This window comes from Triticum urartu, chromosome 7A, assembly GCF_056163025.1.
Source record: "Triticum urartu cultivar PI428250 chromosome 7A, HENAU_Tu73, whole genome shotgun sequence".
Taxonomy (NCBI): domain Eukaryota; kingdom Viridiplantae; phylum Streptophyta; class Magnoliopsida; order Poales; family Poaceae; genus Triticum; species Triticum urartu.
Window position 1 is genome coordinate 651,387,767 of NC_141879.1, and position 12,808 is coordinate 651,400,574.

The 12,808-nt window shown below is 48.1% G+C and overlaps 2 protein-coding genes and 2 pseudogenes across 3 annotated transcripts; 3 read left to right on the plus strand and 1 right to left on the minus strand.

Moving 5' to 3' along the window:
- Positions 1-2,049: 2,049 nt before the first annotated feature.
- Positions 2,050-3,349, minus strand: LOC147961073 (F-box protein At5g07610-like). Of its 2 annotated transcripts, none has more exons than XM_087536059.1 (2): positions 3,269-3,349; positions 2,050-3,175 (listed from the first exon to the last, which is right to left on the minus strand). In XM_087536059.1, the coding sequence occupies exons 1-2, from the start codon at positions 3,328-3,330 to the stop codon at positions 2,050-2,052; spliced, it is 1,188 nt and encodes a 395-aa protein (XP_087392185.1). In that variant the 5' UTR covers positions 3,331-3,349. The 2 variants fall into 2 exon arrangements, with proteins under 2 accessions (XP_087392185.1, XP_087392186.1); XM_087536060.1 differs by having other exon boundaries at positions 2,050-3,176; positions 3,282-3,330.
- Positions 3,350-3,808: 459 nt separating this feature from the next.
- The window catches only part of LOC125519249 (histone-lysine N-methyltransferase ASHH3-like), a 36,433-nt pseudogene continuing 27,433 nt past the window's right edge, over positions 3,809-12,808 (plus strand).
- LOC147961074 (uncharacterized) lies at positions 5,139-5,965 on the plus strand. Its single transcript, XM_087537160.1, has one exon. It carries the CDS (start codon positions 5,225-5,227, stop codon positions 5,897-5,899), a length of 675 nt encoding a protein of 224 aa, XP_087393286.1. The 5' UTR covers positions 5,139-5,224; the 3' UTR covers positions 5,900-5,965.
- LOC147961075 (uncharacterized) lies at positions 6,339-10,368 on the plus strand (annotated as a pseudogene).

A 12,808-nucleotide genomic window follows, 5' to 3' on the forward strand; every position in this document is an offset into this window, starting at 1 on the left:
GAGCTGATTAGTGATTACAACTTGTGCTACCAGGACAGGACACGGCTAATAGCTATACTACTCCTAATTCACTGCTGTAGCATACTAGTACGCGACTAGGTTTGGTTTATTTCCAACAGTGGACTTACTCCCGCGGGCGAGAGTGATCCGCCGGCATGGACATGGCGGCGGAAGATGGCGCCTGTGGTGCCGTCGAGCGAGGAGGAACGGGATTGAAGCCTACAACTATGGCGGGCTCGGGACTTTGGTTTTGTTGCTAGCAGGCCCTCAGTGGGTCGTCGAATGGGCTGAACAATGAAGCTCTCTCGACAATTCATCACTCTGGTCTGCATTAGCAGCTTGTTGCCTTACTTTTTCACACACAGACACACGCAAAAATGAGCTAACACAGGTAAAAAAAACCTTCTAAGTTCTCTTGATAATTCCAAGAAAAATTCTTGTTGTCAATCTCCCTTGTGGCCGCGGAATAAAAGTCCTGAACAAAAATGCATTATGCCATGAGATGAGCTATAGCAATGGGTTTATGATGAAACAAGAACAAATTTAATTTTCTTTTCCGTCTCGCAAGACGATTAGGGCAAAACCTTCTGTCCCTTGCCTCCGCCGACAAGCCTATGGCTACGTCTCCACTTTGGCTGCCACACTGGCGGTCGATGGCGAGGAGGGGAATCCTGGTGGCCTTGGCTCTGGCTAGTAGATAGGTTATGGTTTTAGTCCCCGGCGATGCTTAGACGAATGGTCGCGCTTTTTCTTCCGGTCAGTTTTCCGGGCTTCGGCATGTCTTACGTTCGTTTGCCGGGACGGATTGGCAGAGATCATTGTCCGGTGGCCTAGCCGAAGGCCAGCACCACGACCCAATACCTTGTGGCTGGATTGCATTCACACACGAGGCACAGTTTTTGAATAATTAGTCTCAGAGAAATCAGCGACAATACCCGTGGAATGGCCATTGTCCGGTGGCCTAGCCGAAGGCCAGCACCACAACCCAATACCTTGTGGCTGGATTGCATTCACACACGAGGCACAGATTTTGAATAACTAGTCTCAGGGAAATCAGCGACAATACCCCCGGAATGGCCATTTTCCGGTGGCCTAGCCGAAGGCCAGCACCACGACCCAATACCTTGTGGCTGGATTGCATTCACACACGAGGCACATATTTTGAATAATTAGTCTCAGGGAAATCAGCGACAGTCCCCGCGGAATGAACCACCATTGCTCCAAACTTAAAAGCATGAAGGCATCAGGGCACTCCAGTCAGAGAGAGGACGAGATTCATCATTCAAGCAGGCACACTCTACTAAGCTGCTAAATTTGCATAAGAACAGGTAAGATAGCAGCACCTAGTTTTCCAAAGGTTTTCCAGCTCAAGGCAATCAATTCCCATGATGACCTTCTCAGCACGAATGTCCTGGAAGATGAACATCATCCCGGTACGCAAATTCCACAGCAGTAAGTTGAATTACCTCTCTTATTTAACACATCAGAATTCTGGACTGGAGTTTATGTGGACCATTATAGTATGACTGACATGGGAAGTGCACTGTGGCGATATCGCTTACTTTAAACTCTTTAAACCTACCTACGTGAACAAAATCCACAAACACAAAGACCATGACTTCCTAGTTTTCTGGAGCAGTTTTATGTTAAAAGTTGTCTACCAAGAGGATGAATGTTATGATCCACAATATTTCCTATTTGATAAACAACAGCATTGTGCCTGTGATGTTATGCTAACAGCATAACCTATTTGAATCAGCCAAGTTAATAGCACCAAAAGAAGTGACAATGTAATCAGCCAAAGTGTATCATATCGTCTGGTGTCTAGAACCATTGGTATAACAAATAAGCACATACAATAGAAAGTACATTGAACATTTGAATAAGCCATCTGAGAGAAATCAGCCACAATGCGCCCAGAACGAATCACCATTGCTCCAAACTTACAAGCATATAAAACATCAGAACATTCAATCACAGACCAAACCAAATGCAAGCAGACGTACCAAACCCGATGCTCCATAGGCAATATAGCACGAATAATTGACATCACTTGTGTAACGATTGTAACTCTTCATACAGCGGCACATATGGCAGATATGGTGGATTGACATTTTCAAGATTGCATATCACTTTGAGTTGCCGACGATCCATATCATAGAACATGAACGTTCTATCCCAGCCCAACGTGAAGAAGATCAAGTTACATTCCGGATGAATTGCAATCCAACAAAAGTCCTCCTCAATGTCTACATCATGTCGCCCTCCAAATAGAAGTGAACTTTCAATGCTATGCTTCATTATCCATTCTTTACTATTATAGTCTTTGAGAATATAAACTAGCAGTCGAACAACCTGATCATCATTTTCATCTCTTTCAAAACCAGCATAATACAAGCAGCCCTGTGACTGCTGCATAAAACCATCATTCAGAGTAGGAACACGAGAGTATATCATTGTTCCCGCCTCCTTGTCGGCAGCTAGACACAGGGTAGAGTGATTGACATCGGCGAAAAAATGCAGACTACCATTAAGATATGCAGCTGAGTGAACACGAACGAGATCAATATCCCAGTACCATTTCTTCTCCTTATGAACCCACCTCCCGGTTTCTGATGAATAGACATATGAACAGACGTCCACTCCCGGGAGACCAAATCCATTTAGTTCGTCCGTCAACAAAAACACATGGAAGTGGGGGGACACGGCTGGATCAAAACCTAAGTGCACAATACCCACCCAGCCAGCATGGTCGCAATGCGGCAACTCAGTCCATTCCTCCGTGGCAGGATTGCACACGACGTAATGGCGCTTGCCACCATAGGCAGATACGCCGTAGAGAAGGAGGCCATTGCAGCAGTCCAAAAGAAAGGCGTTCCGGCCGTAGGGCAGGAAGGTGAGACTGGTGCGACCACGGCTCCCGGATAACTTAGTGAAATGAAGAGCTGGATGTACCAATTGCTCCTCCGTGGTGCCCCTGAAGAAGAAGCCGGTCAGGGTCCGGGGGAGCTTCCGGCGGTAGGTGCGGTCGTTGATGAGGCCGAGCCAGTGCTTGGAGACGCACTTGAAGCGGCAGAGCGACCTGGCGGGCACGCGCGAGAGTATCTCGACTAGGAGGTCGTCGGTGAGTCTCTCGGCCGCCGTCTCGCTGCCGCTGGGAGGAGAAGAGGATGACCTGCACACAGAGATGGAGAAGTGGTCTCAGGGGATCGTGTGAAGAAGGGAGAGGAAGGTCGCAACGATTCATGGCGATGTCTGTTCTGCGTACCTGATCCGAGTTGATTTGCGTCCGTCCTCCCACTGGCGAGCTCGATCCACCGGTGTGGACATGGCGGCGGCAGCACCGTCAAACGCGGAGCAGGGGTGATGAAACCTAGGGGGGCGGGGGAGGGGATTTAAACCTACAGGGACGGGGGAGGCTAATGGGCCGTCATTAGTATATTGGGCTAAACCGTACATGTCCCATTTCCACTAGACCCCTTTAAAAATCAACCCAAAAAGAACATAAAAGTAGGAATCTTTATTATATACACCCTCCGTCCTAAAATAAGTGACTCAACTTTGCACTAATTTTGTACTAAATCTTGTACAAAGTTGAGTCACTTATTTTGGGACGGAGAAAGTACTAGTAAAATGCCCGTGCGTTGCTATGGGTCTAGCACAGGTAAATAAATACGTTGTTAGCATGAAAAGGAAGCATAAGTAACATACAAGTTTTGTCAGGATCATCTGGGAAAATCCTCCCTGCTACAGCCATCATCGACGATGAAGCCCCTCTTGTCGACATTTCGTGGAGTTGGGCAATGGCATGGCGTGCAACGCCAGCGTCGAGGAAGCAGCTAAGCGGCATGGTCAACTAAAGCAGAGCTGCAGTACGAGTGACGTGGTCATGACTCATGAGCAGCTAGCCACCAAGTACAATCAATTGGTCGAGAGTCGAGACCGAAGCCGGATAAACCCAAACGGTGGTGGAAGTCTCCCATGGTGGGCCGGCTCACGACAGCATTGTGCTAACATCTCCCTGGGGGACAGCGCGCTCTCCTCTGTATGAATCTAGCGAAGGAGAGAAGGAATATACACAAAGAGATTTTTTTTTTCTTTTCTTGTGTATGCATGTGTTGTTTCATGTAGGAAGATTGTAGTTGTGCTGGCCTAATTAACTAGATCATCAGCGACCAGCGCCTTCCACAACATATGGCTAGTTCTTTTCAGATTCCTCGGCTGGTTCTAGGTCCGTATGCGACCTAATTTGTGTTTAGGAACACCTTAGCGGATACAAACAGAGGAAAATGTTCTTGACCTATCATATTTGGCTACATCCTATACATGCATGCCGAATCTGTCTGGAACTATATATAATTCAGAGATATCTTAGGAACACCATTACTTATCTCTGTACTTCATATTTGAGCTGGCCCTTAAATTAATCTGCATGTTAGCAAAATATCCAACCTATAGTCACGTTTTGTGCGCAATATCCTGTACCTTAAACCATCGCAAATCCTTTATCTTGTGAGCCAGTATCTTCATTCTTCATGCACAATACAAGCAATACTTCAACATTGAATACTTCACAATTGGAAAAAATAAATGCAAGGAGGAAAGTTTGCTTTTATGTGTTAATAAGTCCACATAGAATCTAAGCAAGTTGTTTCATGTTTGATGTTTTTTGTCGTATAGCCAAACATTATTATTTAATGACCGTTCTCTAGATTTCATGTGAAGTGGTGTATATATTTAATTGTTTAATAAAACCTTTTAATTGGAATGTATTTTTTCACTTGCCAACAATTCCCTAAAAGACTGTTATATTATTCTAGACAGTGAAATGTGGCTTTGGATTGATAGCCGAGGACGAAATAAAGAAAGGAGAATTTGTTATAGAATATGTAGGAGAAGGTATGGGTTTGTTGAAATCTATTTTGAGCAATTAAATGAAATGCAGACAAATGCAAGTATTATTATTTTTTACTCATATTGGGCGATCAAACTAATATCCATATATCCTGCATCAATATTGTAGTTATTGATGACATAACTTGTGAGGAAAGACTATGGAAAATGAAGAGACAACGTTACACTAACTTCTATCTTTGTGAGGTCAGCAGCAATATGGTCATTGATGCGACAAACAAGGGGAACAAGTCCAAGTTTATACAATCTTGGGCTCGGGTGTGCGCTGCTTTGTACAATCGAAAAAGGAGTGTGCTTTGTACACTGAGCCATGCAGCTCGCCTCTGGACGATGGCTCACGCTGGCGCCGTGCTGGTCGCCGACGCCGCCGGCGGATTCCGGATCTCGGTTCTCTTGCCTAGGTTCTACCGATGCGGAGGAGGTGGTGCATGCGGTTCAAGACTCCTCCATCGAAGCCTCTACTCTGCAGTCTTCGGTTGTTCGTCGGAGGAAGACGGACGAGGAACTAGTGGCTGAGTTCTGGGCGCACATTGGTTACCCTACACCGGCGTCTAGTTTGTGGGAGAGACCGTCGTCTCGACGGACAGGTGAGGTTTCTCGTGTTTGCAGGTCTGACAAGAACGGAGAACCGTTGCTGGACTCGACGGAGATCGCGGTGGCCTCTACGTCGGGTGCTATCGTGGATGTGCTAGGATCGAAGGTGTCACCGATGATACTTGCCGCGGCCGCCCGCGGCGTCTCCGGGGTGCCCATCCGGTCAAGACCGCTGATCAAGCCTTGGATCGGCCCGATCCCGCCTCCTCGGGCATCGCCGCCAAGAACTCTCAGCGATCTCTTGCCGCAGGTGTGTCTCGGAGATGGGGAGGCCTCACCGGAATTCTGTTCGTCGGTGCTTTCTTCGGGTCAGGCAGGGCGGGGTGCTAAAAGCGATAATAGTTCGAAATCTCAATCCGTCATCTGTGGCTGTTTCAGGTCTGACATGTGATCAGACGAATCCTGGACGTCGGCTCCAGATGGTCAATCTCATCCGTTGGCTTAGACACTTGTGGAACCGGGCAGAGCAGGAAGCCAACCCTAGGTTCAATCCTTCCTTCGTGGTTGTCGTCCGCTCCCCAGCAATGACGCGCGCCGACCCATCCGCGCCGCCGGGCACCTCCACCAGCCACCAGTCTAATCCATCTTCAAGCTCCTCTCAGCCAAATGCTTCACCGTCGGGAGGCGCTCTTGGCTTCACACCGGGGGTTTACCAGCCGGTGCAGGTCGCGCAACCCTATGCGCCGCCGGGAACTTTCGCGCCGGTGCAGCAGCCGCCGGAGCATCCGCAACCGGTGCAGCAGTCCACTGTGTATTAGGCGCTGTTCCAGCAGCAGTTTTTTGGGACCTTAGGTCAGCTCGTGCCGCAGCCGCTGTATCTTCTTCAACAAATGACTGGCTTCGCGCAGCAACATCAGCAGCCTGTAGCTTTTGAACCAGCGATGAATGCTTATGTGCAGCATCATGGTGCTCCCGCCAGGGTGCAGATGGCACCCAGCTTCAACGCCAGGCCGCCACACAACTCTGCTACCACCGAAGGCCCTACTGCTGCACGACCTCGCAAGCCGAAGGGAAGCAAGGGTGGTTGTCAGAAGACGCACTAGGGAGTAGCTCTGTCATCCACCATTCCCCCACCTGCGGACCCTATGATGCCATCACTAGTGCAGGTGCCTACCATGACCCCTTCGTCTATGATGGTTGCAGGTCACGGCCAGTACATGCATATGCAGCTGGGACCAATGCAACAGCAGCCTACACCTACGATTCAACCTTCAGGGGCATCCGAGGGTGCAGCAATTCCTAAGAAGGTGTGATGCTCTAAGTGCCAGTCTGCAGGGCACACAAATGATGACTGCGAGACACAACAGTTTTGTTTCTTTTGCAACAAGACTAATCACTCGATGACTTTGCGGCGCTGCCCTGCTTTCAAGATGCCGAAGCCGGTGGCGATGCTGTGTGGTTATGGAACTGAAAGTATGGCCTTTTTTCAGATGCCCGACAATGTCTGCAGGGAGGATCTTGCACCACAGGATTCACTGACGGCGTTGGTATCTATTTCTGGTGGCTCTATAACTCCCAGTATCGTGGAGGCAGAGGTTGATAAGATTGCTCTGTACCAACTGCAGTGGACGTGGGAGGCCATGTCGCACGGCCAGGACTCTTTTCGCATGTCCTTTCCGAGTGAGGAAGTTCTACACAGGGTCACTGGGTTTGTAGTTTTCATCAAGTCTCACAATGTCACTATCGAGTTTAAGCCTTGGAAGCCAGAGGAGATACCACACCGTTTCGAGCTGATACCTATTTGGGTCCATGTGCATGGGGTGCCTCATGCTCTCCAACACTTCTTGGGTGTGTGGGCGGTTGGCTCGGTGATTGGCGCTACTCTTGACGTCGATCTTCTCTGTTTACGTCGGAGAGGAATTGTTCGTATCCAGGTAGTGGTGCCGAACCTTGATGCTTTCGAAAGCAGCACAATTGACTCTCTCTCTACCGATGTGGTGGTTCAAAAAAAGTTTATGAGTTCTGTTACAGTCTGGAAAAATCAGACTTCCGGGTTGATAGTGACTTTGTGCCTCGAGTCTGGGAGCACGGCGATAATCCAGGGGGTGACAAGGGGCATGACAGGGAGGACACATTGAAGAGCAACAATCCAAGCAAGAGGTCCAAACCCACTCCATCTCCCAACAACCCTTTGGCCCTTCCTACCACGGGCGGAGTGGTGCCCATGCAGATGACCAATGCCGTCACACCACCGAACCCTCATCGAGGTCTTCCTCCCACGGCTGCTTCTTCGTCATTAAAGGGGTATTCTTTGACGGTGCCGGATACTTCGTCTAAGGCTGTCCCTCAGACGACGTCGGCTCCCCTGTCTTTGGCCCCGCCGACTCCGACTCACTAGTGGGCACCGCCTATCGATGAGGGGAGCCACACGTGGCCCATACCTGAGGGGGAGGCACCTGCGGGGGTAATTGCGAGCACTACATCCCCGCCAGCGTCGCCAGCACCTGCTTCTCCGACTCGTCGGGGAGTGATCTTCTCCCCGGCCGTCCGAGCTGGCCAGGAGTCGGCCATGGCACAACTACGAGCACTGTCATCTACTCCTCCGTCACCGAGGGGGGGCATCGGCATCCGGACTCGAGGATGTTGGGGAGCAGCCCATACGATCTTCTTCTTCATCGCCACAGCAGTCTACTCGGCCTCTCGGGGTCGCCGGGATGTCTTCTTCATTGCCGTAGCAGACTACTCCGCCTCTCGGAGGCGCCAGGATGGGCTCGGCGGCCGATGTTTCTCCTTCTCCGCTGTGGGGCAGCAGGCGTCATTATGTCGGGACTGTCGGTTCTGCAGCAACCGATGATGATTCTATGGTGAAGGCCATGCGTAGGACGGCTGTCCGCAACCTCGACTTCGGAGGTACCCCTTCTCGCAAATCGTTTATGTCTTTTGATAAATCCAAAGTTTCTTCAAATATCACTAGACTTGGAGTGTTACTGGGACGTAATGAGAAAGAGGTAGATTTTTCGGTTAAGGCTCTTAAACAAGTGGAGTTCGACCAGCTTACGGTTGCTCCTAAATTGTCGAGTTTTGTTGACCCTCTCGTGTCTGTTGAGCTGGATGAGGATGCTGATGCCAATCACGAAGGCAAGCTTCTCTCTCATTTAGTTAAAGACACGACTGAAGTAGACCTTGATGATACTGTACGCGACACTACGCTTTATGAGCTTGTCACGTCAGCGCAAGAACAAGTATAACTCAGCAAAGAAAAGAGGGCGCTCTTCTAAGAAGGCAAAGGTCTCTAAAAAAATTGGTTCAGCATGAGAGGCATGTTTTGGAATAGCGGAGGTATTGGTGACTTGGCTAAACACAAACACATTGACGATTGTGTAAAGGATCATGCATTGGACTTTGTAGCTATCACTGAGTCGGGCAAACGTGATTTTCCAACACGTACTCTCGACCACTTTTCAAGTGGTTTGGACTACGAATGGCACGTATTGCCGCCGACCGGCAGGTCCGGTGGAATATTTCTCTACTTACTTACTTGCAACTATTGTCCACGTCAAAGGGGGATTATCATATCAAATTCCACCTTCGAAACAAGTCCGACAACTTCCTTTGGAGTCTGGTGGCTGTATATGGCACCGCTAAAGAGGAGTTTAAGTCTGCATTTCTAAAAGAACTTGTTAATACCTGTCAAGACAATCCCCACCCCATGTTAATTGGGGGGAGGGGATTTTAATATCCTTCGATATCAGCAAGAAAAAAACAATGACCGGTTAGATACTAGGTGGCCTTTCTTCTTTAATGCTGTTATTGACAGCCTAGATCTGAGGGAGATCCCGATGTCTGGTCGTCGGTATACCTGGGCCAATAACCGATCAGTGCCAACATTTGAAAAACTTGACCGAGTGCTAGTTACCACTGACTGGGAATATAAATATCCCCTGGCATCGGTTCGGGCTCTAGAACGTATTGAGGCCTTATCGGATCATGCTCCTTTGCTAACCAATTTTGGACAACCAATCCCAAGTTCTAACCGTCACCAGTTTAAATTTGAACTGGGATGGCTCACTAGAGATTGATTTCATGACCTTGTTAAGAAAGTGTGGGCGCGTCAACCTCGTGGTAACACACCCATTCAACGATGGAACAACCGAATTAGCGCCTTGCGCCGATTCCTTCGTAGATGGGCCAAGCATACTGCTGGCATTTACAAAAAAGAAAAACTGCAACTATCTACCTTAATCGACTCCCTTGATAAAATAGCGGAGGTCAGGCCTCTGTCTGCTGTTGAGATTGAGCAAAAAAGCAATCTAAATGAGCAGATTGCCCGCCTATTACGCAAGGAAGAGATTAAATGGTACCAACGTTGCAAGGTGGATTCGCTTGTGCAAGGTGCTGATAATACGAAGTACTTTCAAATGCTTGCCAATGGTAGACATAGAAAGAAACGCATATTCTCCCTTGACCAGGAGGAAGGCCGAATTGAGGGGGACGCACCACTTAGAACTTTCATTACTAAGTATTACAAGGAGCTTTTTGGACCTTCAGCTGAGACAAATTTTTAGTTGGATGAATCTGTTACTCATGACATCCCTCAAGTTACGGAAGCGGAAAATGAATTCCTAACCTCCTCGTTCTCTGAGGAGGAAATTCAAATCGCGGTGTTTCAAATGGAACACAACAAAGCTCCGGGTCTAGATGGCTTTCCCGCAGAGTTCTATCAATGTTTTTGGGACGTGATTAAGGCAGACTTGGTTCCGTTGTTTAACCAACCGCATACTGAAGACCTTGATATTTCTCATTTAAACTTTAGGGAAATTATCCTATTGCCCAAGATTAAGGAGTCTAATCGTATTCAACAATATCGACCGATTTTCCTTCTGAATGTATGTTTTAAATCTTTATGCAGGTCACAACTAATCGGTTGAACGGGATGGCTGACCATGTCGTAAAGCCCACTCAAACATCATTTATGCAAGGCCGCAACATATTAGATGGAGTGGTCGTCCTGCATGAAACTGTACATGAGCTTCACTAGAAAAAGTTGAATGGTGTCATTCTTAAAATAGATTTTGAAAAAGCCTACGATAAAGTTAAGTGGCCCTTTCTTTTGCAAACTTTGCGCATGAAGGGGTTTTCACCAAAATGATGTCGTTGGGTAGAGAGCTTTGTTTCAGGAGGCAGTGTGGCCATAAAAGTTAATGGTGACGTTGGCAACTATTTTCAGACAAGGAAGGGGCTTCGCCAAGGGGACCCCGCCTCTCCTATTTTGTTTAACATTGTGGCTGACATGCTAGCTACCCTTGTTGAGCGGGCTAAGCTAGACGGCCAAATCAGTGGTGTCATTCCACACTTGGTAGAAGATGGTCTATCTATTCTACGATATGCGGATGACACTATCCTTTTCTTGGATCATGATCTAGACAAGGCAAGGAATCTCAAGTTTCTCTTATGTGCTTTTGAGGAACTTTATGGTCTCAAAATCAATTTTCATAAGAGTGAACTCTTTTGCTTTGGCGATGCTGCAGAATCAGCACCTCAGTATGCTGAGATTTTTGGATGTCAGCTCGGGCAGTTTCTGATTCGATATCTGGGTATTCCCATACACTATCGGCATTTAACAATCGCTAAGTGGAAGCATGTGGAAGAGAGACTTGAGAAACGTCTAGCCAATTGGAAGGCCAAACTCTTGTCTTACGGGGGACATTTGATCTTGATCAATTCTCTCCTAAGCAACACGGTTCTATATATGTTGTCATTCTTCCACCTACCGAAAGGGGTTCTCTAGCGACTAGACTACTTTAGATCCAGATTTTGTTGATAGTGCGATAATGAATCCAAGAAATATCGACTGGCTAGGTGGAGCGTATTATGCAGACCTAAAAGTCAAGGGGGCTGGGAATTCAAGACCTTGAGATAAAAAATATTGCTCTTCTCAGCAAGTGGGTTTACAAACTACTCTCTGAGAATGGGGTATGGCAGGAAATCATTCGCAACAAGTATGTGGGATCCAATGCCATTTCTCAAGTTCATTGGAAACCCGGGGATTTGCATTTTTGGAGTGGCGTCATGAAGGCCAAGGAATTCTATTTCCAATTTGGGACCTTCTCGGTCAGGGATGGTGCTCTGGTTCGATTCTGGGAAGACACCTGGCTAGGGAACAACCCACTAATAGTGCAATATCCGAGCTTGTACAGGATTGTCAGACATAAATTTGTCATGATCAAACAAGTTTTAGGACAACAAAACCCTGATATTTCTTTCCGTACGACCTTCTTGGCCCTCACCTAGCAGCATGGAATGAATTACTCACTCGTCTGGAGGACATTCAACTATCAGGTGAGCCGGATGTCATTCGATGGAACTTGCATCAGAATGGCAAATTTTCTGTCAAATCCATGTATGATGCAATGGTTCATTGTGATTCCAGTTGATAACAGGAAATTGTGGAAGCTCAAAATTCCTCTCAGAGTGAAGATTTTCCTCTGGTTTCTACATAGAGGAGTCATCCTAACTAGAGATAATCTGGCACCACGAAACTGGCATGGTTCTAAGACATGTGTCTTTTGCCATCAGGACGAGACTATTAGACACTTATTCTTTGAGTACAAATTCGCTTGGGCAGTTTGGGCGATAGTTCAAGTAGCTTCTAATTCATACCCACCACGTAGTGCACGGAATATGTTTGGCAACTGGTTGCGGGTATTGATAAACAATTTCCTGCACATATTCTCGTGGGAGCGGCGTGTTGGGGATCGTAGCAGAAATTTAAAATTTTCTACGCATCACCAAGATCAATCTATGGAGTAATCTAGCAACGAGGGGAAGGGAGTGCATCTACATACCCTTGTAGATCGCTAAGCGGAAGCGTTACTAGAACGCGGATGAGGTAGTCGTACTCGTAGCGATTCAAATCGTGGTCGATTCCGATCTAAGCACCGAACAATGGCGCCTCCGCGTTCAACACACGTGCAGCCCGGTGACGTCTCCCATGCCTTGATCCAGCAAGGAGAGAGGGAGAGGTTGGGGAAGACTCTGTCCAGCAGCAGCACGACGGCGTGGTGGTGGTGGAGAAGCGCGGTACTCCAGCAGGGCTTCACCAAGCACTACGAGAGACGAGGAGGGAGAGAGGTAAGGCTGCGCCTTGGGAGAGAGAGACTCGTGTGTTGTGCAGCCCCAAAACCTCCATAATATATAGGGGCAAGGGCAAGGGGAGGCGCCCTAGGGTTTCCCCTAGGGGGGGGGCGGCCAAGGCAGATGGGATCTCCCCCTTGGGTGACTTGGCCCCCAAGCCAGGAGGTGGGAACCCTAGATGGGGCGCCCCAAACCCCTGGTCACGTGGCAATAGGTGAGGGGGGCG